General features: G+C 44.5%; 1 protein-coding gene across 1 annotated transcript; it reads right to left on the reverse strand.

Annotated features, from left to right (window-relative positions):
• Positions 1-1,636: 1,636 nt before the first annotated feature.
• Positions 1,637-20,309, reverse strand: RND3 (Rho family GTPase 3). Its single transcript, XM_084798898.1, has 5 exons — positions 19,917-20,309; positions 19,425-19,512; positions 8,288-8,397; positions 5,306-5,440; positions 1,637-3,797 (listed from the first exon to the last, which is right to left on the reverse strand). Exons 1-5 carry the CDS (start codon positions 20,064-20,066, stop codon positions 3,546-3,548), a joined length of 735 nt encoding a protein of 244 aa, XP_084655024.1. The 5' UTR covers positions 20,067-20,309; the 3' UTR covers positions 1,637-3,545.
• Between the last annotated feature and the right edge of the window lie 679 nt (positions 20,310-20,988).

Below are 20,988 nucleotides of genomic sequence, written 5' to 3' on the forward strand. Positions count from 1 at the left end.
GACCAAAATAAAACTGCATGGTGTAAAGTGTCTTCAAGAAGGACGCTGTTTAAGACGTCCTAATCCCCAGGGCTGTTTTTCAGTTTACACTCAAGACACACTCTCTATAAGACTGGAATCTTCTGAGCTACTCTTTCTGGAAAAAGACTAATAGGAGTGAGAGAGACACAAAGTCTTACTGGGAGTTTTAAGACAACCTTTTAGCATTTAAAGAGTTCTCAGTTGTGGTCACATATCAACTGAAAGGGCTGTTCACACAGTAGTCAGGTGACGTAGTCAAGGCAAAAAGTCAGGGCAGAGGTGGACAATGCGGCCAGTGCTAAAGGCAGACTTCTTCTCTTTTGGCTTCGACAAATTAAAGCTGTTGACAATAGACCAGAGGGAACATGACTGTAAAGCCAGAGAAGCAGCCAAGGTCAGCAGAACCTCAACTAATTTCCCTCCCCTGTCTCTTTTTTTTGTAGCAGAGATAGTTGAGAAAGAAGTTGCTTGCAAGCCTGACCTAGACACAGGCATAGAAGCTGCCCTGTACAAGGGCTGGGCCAGTGTTTTCATTTCCTTTAGTTCTGGACGACAGGAATGAGTTACAACAAACTCAGCAAATGTCTGAGCTTCAAAATCTTTTACCCGACTATCCCATAATTACTCATGCTCTTAAGACTGTTCACTCATTGTAGGAGCCTCTGGTTTTCCCTCTGCTTTTTTTCTTCTGAGAATTCTTTATAAGCAACTAACTATATCACAAAGATTTCCAAAGCCGTTTTGTATTGTTTTGTTTTAAGCCACAGGATGCAGTTTTTATAGGAAATATCTTGGCTGTGTCAAATCAGTCTCGAAGTCTCACAGAATATTTTGAGACATTTATTTAAAACGTGTAGACATCTTAGCTAAAGACCCACTCAGCTGGGCTGATTGAAATCTATGACCTTCTCTCCCCTAGGCCACTCCATGTATGCTTGACAATTTGTGTGTGTGTGTGTTAAAGAATGCTTCTACCATGAATGGCACTGGTTTTGTTTTGCCTCCACTAAGTTGCAATAGTGGGATCCTGAGCTATCCATGCTCTGTCACAAGAACACACTTTGCAAGGCGTTGTCCAGGTCTCCAGAAGACACAGTAGAGACTAAGGTCATATTAGATTTTCATGTACAGGGCTGGAGAGACGACTCAGAGGTTAAGAGCACTAACTGCTCCTCCTGAGGTCCTGAGTTCAATTCCCAACCATCTATAATGTGATCTAAAACCCTCTTCTGGTGTGCAGGGGTACAAGCAGGGAGACAACTGTATACATAATAAATACATCTTTAGATTTCCATGTACAAACTGGGCCTGTATCATCTACTTCTACTATAATAGACATCCAAGGAATTCCGCTACTTTCTACAGATCAATCCAAGACAGTGTTACACGTTGTTTGTGTATGTCCAAATCTCCCGCATGCAGCATTTTCTTCATTTTTTACAATATCATGGAAACATCTTCTATGCATAGAATCATGTTTTTTCCAAGAGACTATTGCCAAGTATCAAAGTCTGAACTCTCCTAACTCAGTAAATCTTAGCCCTGATTCTATAGTTATCTCTATGAAAGAGCAGAGCGGAACAATCAAGTCAAGAAGCAGAAAACATCACGGGGAGACAGACATGGTTACTTTTTTATTTGAAGAAAAGAAAAACGTAAGTTTTAATAAATACTGTGGAAACACTGACCAAACAAACATACAAAGTGTCTTCAACATCAAAAAAAGAAAAAGCAACAAAAGTTCTGCTTCATAACAGTTATAACTTATTTTCTTTTTACAATATTTAAATACAGAAAGCACTCGCCAGCTATTTTGTAATACTGCCCAAAGCATAATGCTGTACCAGTCAGAGCGTATCATGTTGGTAAAATGTCTGAGTTTCATGGGAAATGACTGAAATGGCATTTTCTTGCAGAGACAAAACAAAGTGCTTGTAAGACACAGAACTGGGTGTTATAATTACTCTGATCTCCTCTTCTGCCACAGTTTAATGGAAACACAGCTTCAACACTTCAAAAATGAAGCGTCATCATTGGGGGGGAAAAAAGAAGCTTGTTTTCAACAAGCACCAACTATAAAAGGGTCATATCTGATTTCTTCTCTGAAAGGAACTGCTCAAAAGGAGAAACCTGTAAACTGTTTAAATGCAGATCATCACTCTAACAATCATCAAGTTTTGAACCTGACCCTGGCTGGGTATGGTTAAGTGAGGTTTAGCAATTACTTGAGAAATGCCCTAGGCTCAGATCAGGGCAGACATTATAGGCTTTTTTTTTTTCTTTTCCCCTATCTGGGGTTTCCTAAAGCATGGACAAGTGGAGGTTTTGTCAGGACAACATTCATTTGCAGGAAGTGGCGTGAGCAAACAGCTCACCATCTGCCCGTCTGGGGGCACCATCCCCAGACAACAGTGCTTTCGCTCTGTGCATTTGAAGTACAACTTTCTTCCAGACAGCCTCGCTCACGAACTGTGCTCTGCTGGCACTTCTTTACCCATTGCCTCCCTTGGTGGAAACAGTACCCATCTGCTTCCTCTTGGACATCACTCTATCACATCAAACCAAGACACCTTTTATTCCACTTCTCATTTTTATCAACGATGGCAAAAAAAGAAAAACAAAACCACACAGTCTCTTCTAAACAGCGCACAAAATATTACATTGAGCAATTTACCACTTGTTAATGACGATCACAAGGAATGAACAAAACCATCAGACGGAACAAAAAGCAACACTCTTTTCTATTTGATCTACGCAATCTCTGTAGTGCTGGTCTATGCATCTTGTAAGGCCGCAGAAGCCTTTGCTTTCAAACCATCTCGCTCAGCAGCGACCTTCAGGAAGTCAAGATTTCAAAGCCTCTTGAAGTTTTCCTCTCGAATCCCACGGGATCCCAACACAATTTCCATTTTAATGATGAGCTAGGAGAGGAAATGACATCTCATCCTCTAGAAAACTAAATGCTAAGGTCACAGTGCGAGTTCCCCAGCGAGGACGGTATACTAATATATACTTCTTGAAAAAAGAGATTAAAACATTGAAAAACCAAATCAAAGTAGAGATCCATGAAGAGGCTGTAACGAAAACACACACACAGAAAAAACGAAACTGAAAATACGCAAGCACCACTCAGAGCCTGGATTTTCTTCTCGGAGGTACTGGCGTTCCTCTTTCTTTACCTCTAGCCCATTTGTAGCTCCCTTTGTTTTTATTTTTTATTTTTTATTTTTTGGCATATTTTTCAAGTCACACTTCAAAACTCTTCAATGTGTTCACTTCTCACCACTCGGTCTACATGCCGAACCTAAGGACAGGATTCCAAAAACTGGGCATCCTTTCAAGGACCTCCTAAGCCTGTGTCTATGTGACTTTGGCTGTGCACTTCATTTGACTTCACCGTTTCGTTTTGCTCTCGTTTTTGTTTTGTTTTGTTTTTCTTTTTTAACTTTTTCTTTTCTTTTCTTTTCTTTTCTTTTTCTTTTTTTTTTACACCAGATTCCTGCATCCTCAAAGACAGTGAAGCGTCACATCACAGTGCAGCTCTTCGCTTTGTCTTTTCTTAAGTCCGTAGCAACTGCTGAGAGTTCTGGTCGGCTAGGCATGTGTGAAATCCGCTTTGTGGCCCTCTGTGATTTGTTCCGCTTAACGTTTTTATTTGTCTTATTTACACACGCCAAGGTGGCGACGTGAAAAATGTCTCTGACACTGTTTTCAGACTGTAAGGCTGAGCACTCGATGTAAGTGGCTGCTCCGATCTGCTTCGCCATATTTGCCCCCTGTGAAGTTAAAGAAAGAATTTCCATCACCAGTGAGACTTTGGGGAGACGTTGGAAAGCGTTGAAATCCCACAAAACAGTCTTGCATTGGAAAATACCTAATATGCCAAATGGATTTCCCGAGTGTTGTCAAAAATAAAAAACAGATTTTTGTAAAAATGAGCTACTTTGTTACTTCCCTAATACTGAGGACCCAACCTGAAGGCTCTCAATTCTATTGCACAGAAGAAACTGTCCTAGCTCCCCACAGCTTCCAAAACGCTGATTAGCTCATTCGGGAGAATCTGGACTCTCAATAGGAAGACACAAGGAGACAAGAAAGGGGCAAAGGTGGCCATTTCCAGGTAACCAGGAAATGAGGAGCTTGCCCGGTAGTTCTCTCGGGGGCAGTTGGGAAGCATGGCCTCTCATTGCTGCAGTAAATCTCCTGATACCAACAACACCGCATCTCCCACAGAAAGCTGACAAAGGCCCTCAGAATGATTCCAGCAAAAAGCTCTCACTTCCTCTTAGGGGCTAGAAATGGCCTTCAACCCCATCCAATAGGTTGTACAGTTGAACAAAATGCAGGGCTGACGAGTGTAATTTAACGTCAATTTAAATGAAATCGTCCTCTGATTGTATTGGATTTGTTAATGAGAAATGCAAGATGAAGATGAGTGTATTTCCCTGCCCTGCCCCTCCCTTTTTTGTTGTCCTGTTGGGGATAGAACCAGAGCTTCCCTTCAGCTGGGCTAGTGCTCTATGACTGAGCTACGTCCCCAGCCCTTAAGAGAGAATACTTTAAAGGATACATACCACATATAGCTGTAGACATTTTAACATGTTTTAGGAAAATCAATTTCTGAACAGATTTTCCTGTCTTTGGGGGAACACATGTGTCATGATGAACTTCCAAAAGACAGCATCACAGAGTGGTCTGTTTTATTGACAACAATTTGATTCAGGATTTTATTGGGCAACTTAGGACAATTAGCTTAAAGAGAACTCTGAATTTGGCCACATTCTCTCTTAGCGATGCTGAACTTTAAAACCACTGGTGTGGCAGAGACATTCAAGGACGGCACATACCAACCGCTTATGTACCCTGGTTCCTGATGGTTTTTTACTACAGAATGACAGGACATTTTATATTTCAGTAGACCTCTTGAAAAACTGTTACATTTTATTTATCACAAATAATATTCCATTTCTTTCACTTTTGTTGAACAGTAACCTTTTGGGACTGGAGAGATGGCTCGTCAGTTAAGAGCACTGGCTGCTCTTCCAGAGGACTCAGGTTCAATTCACAGTACCCACTTGGCAGCTCATTCACAGTACCCACTGTCTGTAACTCTAATTTCAGGGGATCCGACACCCTCACACAGATATATGTGCAGGCAAAACACCAATACACATAAAATAAAAATAAACAAATCTTTTAAAAAGGAAGAAAGAAAGGAAAGAAGGGAGGGAGGGAGGGAGGGAGGAATGATGGTAGGTGACTTTTCTATTGACAACACACATACCTGATCATATGACACAGGAGTCTGCCTGTGATTTGAGAGCTCCACCAATGTACTGACATCTGTCCGGAGATCAGACTTGCAGCCGACCAACAGCATCTTGGTATTGGGACAAAATTCTTGGATTTCACCTTTCCACTGAAGGGGAAGGGGAGGAAAAATTAACAAAGTATTGACACATATACAATGAAAACAGTTTCTTCACTGGCAGACATTGAAATGCAACTCCAAGTGAAGAAGCAAGCTTGTATTTAACTAGTAAGTTGATACTAGTAACTAGTAAGTTGAGAGTGGCCATGCGTATTTTTATACTCTGTGTGACTCATTGGTTCCTCCCACAGTCAACTTATTGGACATCAACAGAAGGTAGCTTCAATAGTGACTTAATTATGGAGGTGTTTGAAAGACAAAGGCATCTTAATAATCACAGATCCAAATTATCCAACCTAATATGTGGCAAGTGGAAGGCTGGGCGTAAGGAACAGCCTGTGCCAGCAAAAGTAGGAAAGCCTGGGCCATGGTTCCCTGTGCTGGAGGCTCTGTCTAAGTGTCTGGCCTCTGATTACTAAAGCAGGATGCCCTGTTTCAAGGCTCTTCCACTCAAGTGGCCAAAGGGACACACACCACAGCTTCAGCAGAGACCTGACTCCTGCTTGAGCTTCCAGGGCAGCAGCTGGTTTTGTAGCCCATAGGACTTGGCGCTTAGCTTTTAATGGCTAAGCTAAGCATTACTGTATAGTTTACAACTTACCTGACCATTTCCTCTTCTAACCAGAACTATGAGAACTTTGAGAAGTCCCTGGCATGGATTCCAGCTGATCCTTTTTAAAGCAAGCCAAGCCAGGGCTTTTTTTGATGGCTTTGCTTCTTTTAACTTGAGTTCTCCATCATCAGACAGGAGAGCAGTCCTCTGAGAGGAAGGGCTAGTGGGGGCTGAGACTCTTCCTCCTCGCACATGTCCTGATGTCTCCTGTCCTCTGGGGAGTACTGTAATTTGATGTAGCTATGTCTTCCAGGAGTTTACAGAGCAGAGGGGCAATAAGGTTTTGTAAGTGTAATACTAGCTAAGAGGGACATTGGGAAAGGGTGATTTAAGAGAGCATCCGAGGAGGCCTCTAGGTCTCCAGGTGTAGCTGAGGCAATGGCATCTAGTACAAAGCACTTTAGCACACAGAGCGCAGTGACACACAGAGTGCCTGGTCTGTCATTGAGGTTTCCTTCCCGCCCACAATTATTTAGCACCATCTATCAGCTTCTCCTAAAGAAACTGAAAAAAAAAAAAAAAGAATAAGAAAACTTTTCTACCTTAAGTCACTCTAAACTCTCTGATGTTAATGGGCTTCAAGGTTCAATCAAGACAAAACAGGAAGTTATCGTGAGCCCTTAAGTGACACACGTAAAACACACTCATTAATATCTGCAGGCCCAATGTCACTATTTGTTTGGTCTCAGGAGACAAAAGAAGAAGAGAAGAGGCTTTCTGTCATAAATTATGTATAGCCTGATACTACATCAAGTACAACCACCAGTAAACAAGTGCCCCTTTCATCTCCAGACATAGGCAGCCATGCTGTTATGTGGTTCTCAGCTGTGGTGTCTTGTCGGCCTCCCCGTGCACTTGTTTACAGCCTTGAAGACAGGAAAGGTGTCTACCTGACAGAACCTGACAAAAGCCAACCCTGTGTTTCATATACTACTCAGAATGAAAAGGAGTTAAGAACTAAAAAAAACAAAAAACAAAAAACAAAAAAAACCCCAAAAAACCCTTTGATCTATCAAGTGGGGGCATTGGATAAACTGCTTGCGATGTTTAGTAGAACCGAAGGAGGGCTGTACTTCAAGCCTCAAGTTTTTGATGGCACACCCAAGCAATTCAGGGCCATAGAGGCACGTAAACTAATACAAACGTATAAAATGCAAACACCGCCTAGAGTAGAAACCAAAAGAACACAACCCAAGTGAAACAAGCACGGCCATCTACCCAGGTGCTTCTCCCTCTCCATTCCATCTGTCCTCACTCTGACTGGGCGACAGGGACAGCCACTGAGGGACATTCTGTGCTCTTGCCACATTTGCAGTGCACGGGAAGAAAGGGATGGTGCAGCCAGAGTCTCCCTCTTAAACCCACAACACTCTCACAATGGTGAGTGCTTACTATGCACTTACGACCATGGAACACAGCCTAGGTTGCTGCAGGCCAAGCAGAGTCCTTGCCTCCACGGAATTCCCTGGAACTCATCTACAGCAAGTTCCTAAAACTACCCTGGGGGGTGGGGGGGGCAAGGCTCTGGCGGCAGAAGGCCAAGCATCACCCCCCTACAGAGACTTAGGCCTCAAGACCCATCTGTAATAGGGTTTCTTCTGTCCACAGCTTCTTTTAGCCCCATCTCCACCTACAAGATCTGAGCCACCTTTGCTTCCAGAAACCAGAGCTGTGTGATAACATACATGTTCAGCATAGCTGATGCTTTACTAGCTTTTGGTATATCTGATCATAATTCACATTGTTGCACTGTCTAGGGACAAGCCTCATTGCACATATTCCGATTATACTAATTTCACTTATATATTTATAAACAATAGAAATACAACTTCTTCATCAAAATAGTTCTTACTAAGGTCATTATCTGAATTGAGATCAACAGTAAACACATTTGGAACAGTCTGTCTAGCAAATGAATGAAGGCTCAGGTAGGCCATTACTGGAACTATTTCCTATATTTTCATATAATTTCCTCCCCCCAAAAAAACAAATATGGAAGCTCATGAGAAGTATTTTGTTCAGGGATTTGCGAAGTGAGGTTTCAAGCCAATTTGGCCACCCAAACTCGTGGCATCCATGTATGGGGACTTTGTTTTGTATGGATCCTGTCATTAGAAGACATAAGGTGAAAGTTCAGAATCTTTGTGCCCCTCGCCAACCATCTCTCTCTAGACCTACACCACCAAAAGTGCTGGATGGTGTCCTCATCCCTCAGCACTTACCTTTTTTAAGACACTGTCCAGAGTCTCTGGTCTACTGATGTCAAAGCAAATGAGCACAGCATCAGAATCTGGGTAAGAGAGGGGGCGGACGTTGTCGTAGTAAGGAGAACCTAAGAAGCAAAAAAGACACACGCCTCAGACAAAAATCTCCACTATCTATGAGGGATGACCTCTACCCTTTGTGATAAATCCCTTCCACATTATAATCCAATGCCCCCACTTGCTCATTCCCGACCCCCACCACACACTACTTGTAAAGAGATGCAAACACATACACAAAAAGACAGATTAACGATATATTCACTAGTACGAGAAAAATCAGAGTGCTCTTACGCATGGGACCTCAGTTGCTGGGAAAGCCGGGAACTCAAGGTGCAAATGGTACACTCAGAAGGGCCCTAGATGAAGTGGGGAGTATGTGGGGCCAGGTGACCTTGAGTGCAAACCCATTCTCACCGCTAAAGGGGGAGAAGCCCAAGTCTTAGGAGCGAGTGTTTCCTATTCTTCAATCATAAGGTGAAAATAGTGACAGGCTCTATCCGTGGGATCTGAGTAAACTCAGGGAGCAGCTGGAGTTTAGGAAGAGATGAGTACATATTAACTAGAGGTTTTGTGGCTGTGCTATCGCTGTGGTCAAAGGCCAAGGTGGCAGTAGCCAATGGCAATGTAGCTGCTTCCTGGGGAAAAGATCCAAACTCCAGATTAGTCCCAACAGTTGAACGGGGGTGGGGGGAGATGAGGGGGGAAGTGGGGGGGAGGTGGGAGGCTGGGGGCGTGGGGAAGGTCGGAAGAGGGCAAATTTAACCATGCACAGAAAGCCTCCGCAGAGCACTTGAGTGTCCCTCTATCTCCAGTTACAAGTCTGGATCAGCCATTGACCTTTGAGCTGGCTTGCACTTACCCCCAAGCTCTGTGTAAGTTCACTTCCTGCTATGCCAAGAATGTCATAAATGCCATGTTAGATCATGTTACCTTACTACACAGTTCCACCTGCAAACATGACAGCAGGATATAATCCAAGGTCCCTGACCTGAGTTAAAGCCATGATAGTTTAAGAGTTCAAATCACCAGTCAGTGATTTGAACCACAGAACTTTCTGGTCATTTAGGACTCCCCCCCCCCTCCCCCTTTTTTTTGACACCTTTATGAATTCCAAATGTTGGGAATTCAGACAAGGCACAAAAGAGTTTAACTATAAAATTGAAGATAACTTGGCAACTGCTATTTTTAAGAATCGATTCTCATCATACAGACAACATGGAAATCACTAGGCAAATGCAAACACACTAAAGCTTTCTTGACTTTTAATTTAGTTTTGACATAATTTTTCATCTCTGGCAGTAAAACATACAAATTTCAGTAGTCAACATCAGAGAGAGAGGAGGGGGAGAGGAAGAGCAAGAGAAAGAGAGAGAGAGAGAGAGAGAGAGAGAGAGAGAGAGAGAGAGAGAGAGAGAGCTTTCAAAATTGTTTCAGTCAGGTGTGGTGGAAAAGTAAAGTAGGAAGATTGCCAATTTTGAGGCCTACCTGAGCTTTAGAGTGAATGCAACTTGTAATACGAGCTGGTTTATCTCTACATCCAAATAAACTGGCATCTCCCTATCAGTTCTCCACTGAGCAACTTAGGGAGAGCATGTCTCAAAGAAAAAATACAAAGACAACTGGTGTTTGGGAGTCTGTTCTAGGCCCTGGGCACTCACTCTGCCGTCCCTGGCAGCACTGTCTCTGCCTCCCAAGAGAGCTGCTTTAGTGCTGGGGGCAAGAAGAGAGGGCCGTGCTAGGAATCAGGCCGGAGTGTGTCAACACAGAAGACAGTCTAAGGAGTTCTCAGGCACGACTGAAGCTTCCTACTGGCCTGTGGGAGGCAGGAGTGTGGGAGTCTGGTAACAAAGTCTGGCAGCGGAAGGCATTTCCCCACAGCTGAAGGCCTTAGCTGAGAAAGTCACATCATTTAAAATATTATGATGCATAAAAAGGTAGGTAGCAAACTCCTGAAAATGACAAGCAGTGGCTAGCTTTTCAGCCAGCTGAAGAAATCGGGGAGGATAGAATAGTCGACTTAGATTTCAGCTGAAGTTTCTCTTGAGGGGCACCAGGAAGGTATGGCTTCACCCTCTATGAACATATTGCTATTTTACATTAGTTCCGCACTTCTGACTCGCTCCGCTCTAACCGTCCTTGTTTGTGTGTCCAAAGTCTAACTCTGACACAGCTCCTGCTGTCCGCACTAGGAGATCTCTTTCCTAACAGCCAGCCACAAAACCCCAGACTGTACAGAGAAGAATTCAAATGAGGATAGAGGAGCCTCTCTTCTGTTCTTCAAAGCCGGAGAAAAGGACCTGACCTGACCTACGCAGTCAGAGCCAGCCTACTGTGTAAAGCCAAACAGGTGTCGGAAAGCTCATGGCTTAAGCTTTGCAGTCTTCAGGCGTGGGCAACATGACTAGCATCTGCAGGTGCCAGGCTCCTTCGGGGCAGGATGCCGCTGGCCTGTTGCTGAGTGGCAGAGCAGTGTACTCTACCGGACAATGGGAACCATCTTTTCCAAAGGTGGCTGAAGAAAGTCAAAGGGGCAAAACTAATCTAATTAAACTTGGGACTGCTGGGAAAATCCAGAGGCCCAGTTGCAACATTCCAGTCACCACGTGGCTGCAGAGAACACCCCGCCCTTTGTGAGAGCTGTTTCCCCTCCCCCACTCATCTTTAAGGCCACAAAGGGATCTGGTTTTGTGCTCAGCCCCTCTGTCACAGGCTGGGGATTGCTTGCCTTAAAAAAAAAAAAAAAAAAGAAAGAGGAAAGCAAATCGGCTTTTGTGCTCAGTGGCTGTATGCAAATAAGTAAGAAATTTACTCTCTTGATTGACTTTAAAAAGAAACAGTTCTCTTCCAGTTAAACAAGATTCTCATGGAGGCCTGTTTCTGCTTTTGTTTTCATTTGGTTTAACAGTTTGGATGAAAATACATATGTAGTGTAAGGCTTCGTGAGAACTCAGGCACGGGCTTAGAGGTAAAGAGGTAACTCTTTAACAAGACCTAATTAGGAGCAGCACTTTGATCTCAGCCTGGTCCACCTCCTGCAGTAAACAATGCAGCTTTTTGATCAACAAGTGCCCAAGGGCACTAATAAAACCAATCCTCAAATTCACTAGTCATAACTGTAATGTGACCACCAACGAGAAGAATAACTTGCTATACAAGATAAGCCAACTTAATCTTTAAAAAAAAAAATACCCTAAGGTTAATCTTTTTTCTTGATAGAAACAAACAAACAAACAACAACAACAACAACAACAACAACAAAGCCAACCTAAAACTATTGTCTCCATTTTTTCATAGGAAGAAAAGTGAAGCACAGAATTACAGATTTGCTCTAATAGGGAAGATCTCACAGTTCATTGGGTAAGGAGGACCCTGTCTCTTGTGTTCTCCCCTATAGGGCCCTGGGACTGCACAAAGGAAGTAGAGAAGCAAAGGGCAGATCACCACAGGCCTGTGTGGGATAACTCAGAGGGAAGAATGCTAGGAATGCCCTGTCAACTGAGACAGAAGGAGTGGGGAGTAAGCCCTAGGAGTGAAAACAGTGCCTCAACTCTGCTATCTTGCTGGCATTCCAAAGCTGAGGAAGTCCCAGGACACCCTGGGAAGGCAAGCTTCCAGAAGTATTCATTTCTATAGGTTCTAGTTAAGGTTGTAAGGCGCTAATTGAACAGGCTTTTGCGGTGTGCTTGCAGTCTGCACTTCAGTACCTAAGAGTGTACTATAGTAAAAATCCAATAAATCTAGGAGTGAAGCTCTGCTTGTCAAATCAAACTTCCTGGGCATGTGGAATAAGCTTCACGCATATGGACGTTTTCAGGGCAGTGTTTTCCTTAAAGACACAGCACTGCTCTTAAGGTCCTTTAAAAATGGCATACCAGACTTTCCATAGGTAAAATTCAGGGGGCTGTATTAGTATAAAGATGTAACTGGACTCTGTGCAAAACAAGTGTCTCACCCTGTCCTCCCCCCACCTCCAGGCTTTATCCAGACATAGATTAGCATAAGCATCCTTTGGGGCTCTTCTTTGCTCATGTTTGGCGAAGATCAGCAAAGTCCTAAAAGACTTCTGAAATTGCAGGCCTACCCATCCTTGTCTTCAAGATCGTTAATTTGTGGTGAGAGGAAAATTTCCTGCCCCAGAATAGTCACAAAGTGCCTCACCTAGAAACGAATTCTTCAGACACATACCTGCCTGCTGAAGTCACCCTGTTGCAGAGATACCATATATGTACATAATTAAGCGTATGTGGAAGAAGAGTCATGCCTAGAAGGCAGGCCTTTGGACATTTTGCAAAACCAGTTCAAATGCTGAAGCTTTATCTTTTTAAAGTCTGCAAGCTGAAAACCCTTCTCCCTGGATATTCTAAAAGTCTAATGGGATAGTTACCCTTGAAGTAACTTGAAAGCTACACTTGAAGTAAGTTCAAAGTTTGTTCTACAAGAAATTCAACCAGCCTCAGGAAAAGTTGGGAATAGTGGATATTCTAAGCAGGGGGGAAAAAAATGCAGTAAGTTCTGGTATTTTCAGTGTGCACCAAGAACACATGGGTAGCAAGTAGCATGAGAGGCCGTGGCAAGCTCAGGAATGTGAGTCAAGTCTGGACAAGACCCTGAGACTCTCTTCAGTATGTGCCTCTGCTGAACTCTTCTCTAGCTGTCTGCAAAGCAAACATTAAATCTCCCGGAAGCCACGAGCACTCAGCCCAGCAAGGATGTTTCATTTGTATTTTGTACTGAATCACACTCCAGAGATCTTCTGGAAACCTGTGGTCAGCTATGTGTGTCCATAAAAACCCAATCAGTGTTTTCTATTTCTGGGGGTGGTGCAGATACACGGTTTGCTATCCGTTCAGATGGGTACAATTCAAATTGTTATTTGAGGGCTCTAAATACAATTTTGGTAGTAATTTCCAAGCTTGGGATACTTAAGAATAATAAACTCCTCACATTTTACACAGCGGAACCACAGTGAAATCACAGAGCTTAAAAGGATAAGATTACATAGATCAGTTTTAAAACGATCCACATTACCATTCAGTCCAGACTGAAACTATTATTTTTCCAATGCCACGTGAGAGTCCATTATCTTCATGTGAAGTCCCTCAAGTAGATTCACCTTTCCACATATTATAACTTTAGGCTTGTGTTTCAAAACCAATGTGTTCAACACCTGGCCAAACTTTTGAAGCAGCTCGCAGTCTATGTCAGAAAAGTCTGAATTTTTGCCAAAAGGGACTCTGTGAATGTTGCCAATATGTAGTAAACCAGAAGACATTCTGAGAACATCAAAAATAAAAATACAAAAGAGCAAGGCCTGGCCTGGCTGTTTCATTTGGCACAGCCCACCATGCATCACGAGCCGAGTGGAGACGCTGGTGTCCATGGTGTCCTGTTTCCTTGTAAAAGAGCTCTGTTCATAAGGGAGCACCTCATTTATTTTAGGAGCACTAGGAGGACCAATCTGGATACCTTCCTCAAATATGCAACTTAGCAAAAACCAAACTGGAGAAAAAGCTAGAACTGAGTGGATTTAGAAAAAAAATGAAAGAAGGAAAGAAAGGAAGGAAGGAAGGAAGGAAGGAAGGAAGGACAAAAAGAAAGAAGAGGAAAAAAGAAAAAAGAAAAGTCTAGGGACCATGAAGACTTGCTTCCAGCCAAACTGTTTGTCTAGCCCTAGCCTACAGTGTATGGAATCTAGTTTACAGCTGGGCCCGATTTCGAAACCCCAAGCATCATAATGACTTTGTGCAATAGCTGGTTCTCTGCAGTTTGTTCTGTTGTTCAGCTCAAAACCATTTTCCGATTAGTTTGTAAACTCTGAGCCTAGCTCTAAGAAGCTTAGGTCAGAAATCTCAACTCTGAGAATCTGGGTTTCCCCTGATAACCATTAAATGTAAGCATGTTTTAAAGTACAGGGGATTTTGAGGTATTTGGAACACATGAGTCAACTTCTACAGCAGATCTTGGCATGCTGGGAGCTTTAGTGGAGAGGAAGGCCTGAGCTGGGGACTTGGCCTTGGCCCAGGCATTCACTGTCTCTTTAGTCTTGTTGCTGTAGGCGAATGCACCATTGTCACTGAGGCCCATCTTCCTGTAACCAAGAGGGGGAAATATGTTCATGCCCCTGTTTGACTATAGAGTATTCTTCATAACAGATGCCCTGGGGAGGAGTCCTTGCCTTGTTCCAGTCCACAGACATTTCTTCTTAGCGGCATGCCACACTTATTTTGGGCTCCTAATTTGTTTTTTTGCTACACCATGGAGGAACCATGGGTCTTTTAACTTTTCTCCTCTATTCACAACATGTTTGTTTTGTCTCATCACCCTAACCAGAATGTAAGTAGCTTGAGGACAGCAGCTACTCCTGTCCAGCTCAGTGTCGCCCCTCCCCCTGTCATAGCACTAGCAGTGTTTGCAGATGACAGGCCCTGACACTTTATAGTCACAGCTTCATGTCCTGCCCAGATGTGTTTGTTTATATTTTAAATGACAAAAAGAGGACTGGTAATCATCCTTTAAATGACTTTTGTTGACTAATACATACACGAATCTCCAAAACTGTTCAACCATTTCCATTCTTGCCCAGGAATATTTCATTAGGTGCTTGTCACACAGACTCGCCTTCAAACTTGATGTAAAATCTGAAATATACCACTGTAGTTAGATATATGTTGATCTTGAAGACTTTCCTCAAAGTAAAGTAGCTGAAGTTTTTCTTTCTTATCTGTTACTTTAAATGTAAAATGTAGAGATTATGTTGTTTTTAGCTAATAATACTAGAAACAAATATCCAAAGTGCTAACTTTAGCATTCAGGACCTCTTTCAAGAGGTTCATAGCACATTAAGGTTCAAAGGAGTTTTCACAGGGCAATAATGCAATTATTAAGTTGGCATCACCAGTTGAATCAAATATCTAAAACTAATAATATGCCTTAAATAAAATGTACATTAGCTTGTCTTGGTTAAAAGTTGGCATGAATGACTGTTGCTTCTTAAATCACTTATCAGGAATTCTGAAATTACACTGCAATCAAGTTCCAAGAAAAAGATGTGGTGATCTTTAAATGCCTAACTTTCTATTATTAGTAGGCTTTTGGCTTCAGGTTACAAATTGCTTCTGTGTTTGGCAATTGCAGCAGATTTTGAAGCACAAAGTATTAGAACTACTTTGATTTCATTTATCATGTTAAAACACTCTCTCTCTCTCTCTCTCTCTCTCTCTCTCTCTCTCTCTCTCTCTCAGCTCATTGGAATAATTTGAATATTTTCCAGCACATTTCTGCAACTATTAATAAACTCGTTTTTATAATGAAAAGAAACTATCTCTCAGTAAAATAAGACATGGACTCAAGATTACCTTTAGAAATCTCTCATTTTAGAAGATTTTCATGCCCATGTAATAAAATTGTGTTACCTTTGGAGTATTTTAAGTAGCCATAATATTCAGTTGGAACTGTGCCACCATGCCTGCTGTAATTGGTGAGTGCTTGGTGGAAACACAGAAAGACTGTGCCCCTCCCCCCACCCCCACCCCCAGACTGCAGAGAGCTCTACAAAATACTCAGAAAGCCTCATAGGGAAACACATTAGCAACCAGGTAGGAGAACCCGTTAGAGTTCAAAAGTTAAGTTCATCGTAGGATGATATTCAGCTAACCCTAATCCTAGGCCTGACAGAGGACCTGCTTACAGTAGACACAGAGAAAAGGAAGAGGAATAGAAAGCAAGGAAGTATTTACTGCTTGGGATCCCAGAAGAGAAATGAACAGTTTCCTCTCCTCATACTCTACTTCGACTTAATGTTCTTTCCCGCATTCAAATTGGCAGTTGGGCTTTGCATGATCATATGACTGCTTCAGGCGGAAGCAAACTACTTAGGAGATGTGGTTCACAGTAGAAAGCCCGTAAAAGAGCTGCCTCTGTTTCCTAGATGCTTGTTTCTCTGCTGGACGGTTGAACACAAGACCAATACCACCAAAGGGCACAGTTTATACTCTCTCTCCACCCAAGTTTCCCAATATAAAACTCTCTCACATAGTCTTGGAAGAAAAAAAAAAATGACATTTAGAGCTCTATAAACTTGGCTTGGATCTCCTCTCCAGAGATAAGCTGATAGCAGTTGGGGAAAACCAAATGTAGGAAGAGGAATAAAGTATATGCAATTATTTTCACATCTCACTGAAACAATGTCTTTGTGGGCAGAGACAACACCAAACGATAGTAAAGAACATCTTCAGAAACTTGTCAGGAAAAGCAAGGGAATAGGGAAGATGGTAAAGTTACTGGGAAGTGGGAACTTCCTGCTGGAAGCATGCTAGTCCTGACTGGCAAGCCGCGTTTGCTGGAAACATCCTACTCCTAGAATTTAAGCAATGCTCCGTAATTATGTTTAATTAGCTAACATCTCACTTCACAGGCATAACAGAATTCCAAACGATTCCCTATGTCTTTTTCCATTCGCATAAACATAAATTTTAATCAATGGCTCATAATTGGATACTTTTGCAATGCAATACTGCTGCAAGCAGCTTTTAAACCTTTGTATCTTACAGAAACATGCATAGGGTTTTCTTTTACTAAATAAAAATACAAGTCATTATCTCACTACTGATTTCATTTCAAGTGATTTACTTTAATTTGATGCAAAGCAATACTTAGGAAGTTGCCAATCTTAAGGCACAGGTAATTCAGAGGTAATTAAGTTCAGGATCCCTATCTCCTTGGAATCTACGCATATCCTTATTAATTTGCTCGTTCCTTGTCTTTTATTAGGTGACTACTGTATACAAGCCATTCTGCTATATGTGTAGATTGTGAACTATATAGTTGTACATAAGATTTGGAAATAGCTGAAGTGATATTTGCATCGGCTTCCCTCTATAAACCGTTCAGATACAGTTGCTAGCCTTTGTAGAGCTTGGGCCTTTTCTCTCTTAAAAAGAGGGAGGTGACAAGTTCGGCCTTTGGGCACCTAATCTAAAATCTCTGTTGGTGGTCCCGTGCTTCTGGGAGCTTGAGACAGGGATGTATAGCCCAGCATTCCTAGGAGCCCACCCATCCCCCTCCTTATCCAAATAGTCTCATTCCTAAATCCACCAGGAAGCCTGGCTCAGCCCAGAATCTGGCGTGGCTTTGCAGGCTGTGAGAACCTCAGCACTGGATGCCAGATCTGCTGAGACTAGAAGCTGAAGCCAACCAGCATCCTGGGAAACAAAAAGATCTGCCTGTCCAGGACACTAAAGCCAAGAAGCGATAGCTGGGAAGGATCTTGTACGTTATCCAGCTCCGCGTCTGCCCTCTTTTTTTTTTTTAACAGATGATGAAAATGAGACCCAGGGAGGTAGAGGATTTGCACGCAGAAACCCCTGGTAACCAGGAGCTAAGAGCGAAGAAACACAGCTTTGTATCAAAGACTGCGTCAGACCCGCTGCTCCACTCCACGCCTAAATAATTCTTATCGAGTGTAAGTCCAAACAGGGCAGGGTGAGTGAGAGGGGGTGCTGGTGCTAATTACTGGTACCACACCAGCTGTCCTGCCCAGTAGGCATGACAATTACCGTGATACGTCTGAGAACAGGAGCCTAATAAAATACTGGGCTATGTAATAATTCTGATGATAGAAACTAGTAATAAACCACTCGAATTCCGTCAACACTTTCTCTATAGTATCAAGTCTGTGTTTGCAATCCCAACAACCAAAAAACACAAAACGCCCTTGGCGCAGCTCAAGGAAGAGCCTGACTCTCCAGGGGGAAACTAGATACATCCTTCTAGCTGCAGCAGTCTGAGCATCTGGCACCGACCGTGAGAGGCGCCGGTGCGAGACTTTCCTCTAGCCTTTGTGCCTGGGTGGGGGTGGTGGCCAGCCTCTGGAGAGCTTGTGACTCTGGCCCCTTCTCCCACTGTCTAATCCCCCAGGTCCCTCAAAGGTTCCAGCCCAGGGTGTGGGAAGCTCGCAGAAGCTCCACGAGGCCACTCCCAGCTGAGAGCAGCTCCACCTCGGGCCACCCCGCCTGACAGCAACCCTGCATGTTGGCGCTTGTGCGCTCCTCTTTGCCAGTTTCGCCCGAATCTGTCTGGCAGCCCAGCTCCCCATGCGCACCGGCCTTTGCCCTCCTTGCCTGGTAGCTTCTGTTCCTCTGGAGAAAGTATGGTCCTTACAAACTGCAGACCTTCTCCGCGGGCGTCTCTGGCCTGACTTGCTAGAGCTTAGGTTCCTGGGGGGGGTGCTCAGTGCTCTGTCCTTACTGTCCCAGCCCTGAACTCAGAGGAACCGCCAGTCTCCTCCAACCCCCACGAAGATCTGTCCTCCCCACTACCCGGTGCCACGTAGATGGGTGGGCGCATGGGAAGGCAACAACCGGCTTTGAACCCTAGACCTTAGGACAGAACCCATCACGGCGCCAATAATTCAAGTAGACATAAAGGTCAAAGGCGAACTGTGCTGCCTGAGGCCCTGCAAGTGGGCAAGGCCGAAGCAGTCGGGTAGGGAGTGGCATGTTCGGAGAGCTGGCACGAAGTGATTCCCGGGCCAGCGCAGAAGCCGCTCTGCGCCGGTGGCACAGAGGCTATGGGGGCGGAGGCCCCGGCGGTGGCCGCTGCCTGCACCACCAGCGCATTCCTGACAGTAGGCGTCACGGGCGCCGGCTGCGGCCATTCATCCCTCTCCTCCAGCCCACACGCAACCGGGAGGCTTCGGGATTTTCTCCCAGCTCAGCCTGCGCGCCCCTGCCCCGCTACCAGATGGCTGGTGACACCCACGAGAGGCTTCTTCTGCGAGCCGGAGAGCTCTACTCTGCTGAGCATGCTCTAATACTGGGCCACCCTGGCGGCCCGCTCCGGCACGGCCCCAAGGACCGACAACACAAGGCCACGCGGCCACCAGAGGCTCCTTCAGCAGGGTCACCCCTGGACACACAGCGTCCTCCTGTCCCCACGAACACAATCACCCTCATTGGGGCCCCTGTCCAGAAAGGCTAGCATTTCCCGCTGCTCGGGATCTGAAAGTCCCTCAAGGGGCCACGTTAGCAGTTAGGGCACCAGATCCCGAGCCCCGGGGCGCACCGGCCCAGACCACCACGCGGTGTGCTGATCTTACCTGAAGTGTCCCACAGGCTCAACTCTATTCTTTGTGTGTCGATTTCAAAACTGGCTGTGTAATTCTCAAACACCGTAGGGACGTAGTTCTGCACGAACGAAAGGGGCAGAAAGAGGAAGGAAAGGTGGCAAAGAGATTGTTAAAAAGAGGACACTCATCGAACACTTTATGAAAAACACCCAAGCCTCCAATAAAAACAAAACCAACCGCACACTCCCTACACGCAACACGCAATCCCCTCCTGAGATCCCAGCCAGGTCTCCCCACCCCGCCTCCCACACTGAAATCAGCAAGTTTCGGGGGGCTAAGAGCCCCGGGTGCTAGCGCGTTCCAGCCCAGAGGCTTCCAGGACGCTTTCCCTTCCCAGCGGTGTGGCGGTGAGAAAGACTTTAGAGAGGAAAATCAGTGAAGCAGGAGAAGCAAGCAGTCACTCTCTTCCAGACTGGGGACCCCACCAGCCGCTCCCCTCAAAGCCATGCGGGTCACACTCACTTCGGGGAAGCAGTCCTTTGCGAAGACGTGAAGCAACGCTGTTTTCCCACACTGGCTGTCGCCCACTACAACTATCTTGCATTTCACGTTCTGATTAGGATCCATGATAGATTTACTGGATAATTTCTGGCTGGCTCTTCTCTCCTTCATTGATGTTGCCTTATTTTCTCTTGGAACAGGAATTTTCTCTTTAGAAGAAAAAAATATATATATATTTCTCTATATAAAAAAAGCAGATATAAAAATAAATCGCAAGGCCGGTGGGAACCCCGTAAGCGCGGCGCAGTGGAGGAGGAGAGGCAGGGGCTCTTTACTCCCCTCCAACAAGTTTTCTGCCTCTCCGCGCCTCTTCTCCCAAGTCCAATTCCGACGAGTCTGCTTTGTTTCACGCTCTCTGCGCGCCTTTATACGCCCAGTCTTCCAATCCGCTCTGCTTTCTCAATGAGAGAAGGAAACTGATCCACCTCCTCCCCTTTTATGGAGCCTGGGAGCCAGCTCCACCGCCTCTTTGGCAGAAAGTGTAGGCAGCGCGCCCTCTAGGGTAGCGTGCAGGATGGCTTGCAGACCTAGGTTCTGGCATAACCTGAAGGAGCCAGGCAGGCTTTGCTGATGCACCATGGGTTTGCACTGGGATTCCTCTCAAATTACTTTCGAAGGGGCGCGTCTCCAGAAGCCTCGTGATTATTAGTGAAAAAAAAAAAAAAAACACTCCCCACTCCAGCTATAAAACCGCAGGAAATCTTGGATGGGAAAAGACTAAGTGGTTGTACTGAAACCCACAAAATAATATTTTCAAAGGTTGGGCCAGGTGCATAACGGTGGCTCGTTTGCTAAATCGGGGTGTTTCAAACACAAGGAATGGTTTTCCTTGGTCTTTGTAGACGACTGGCTTTTGAAATCTTGTCCGTTTCATCCATTCTAGAGGAGGCAGACGCCTTTGGGGGAGTGGATAAAGTAAATGGGAGAGGTAGGGATGGGGGGTGGGGAGGAAAACGAGAGATGACGAAACCTATTAGAAGCCTGGCCCGGTCTGCCACTCTCAGTGTGAGGAATCTGGAACCAGGGGGTCTTA

This window comes from Acomys minous, assembly GCF_964271855.1.
Source record: "Acomys minous genome assembly, chromosome: 10".
Classification (NCBI taxonomy): Eukaryota; Metazoa; Chordata; class Mammalia; order Rodentia; family Muridae; genus Acomys; species Acomys minous.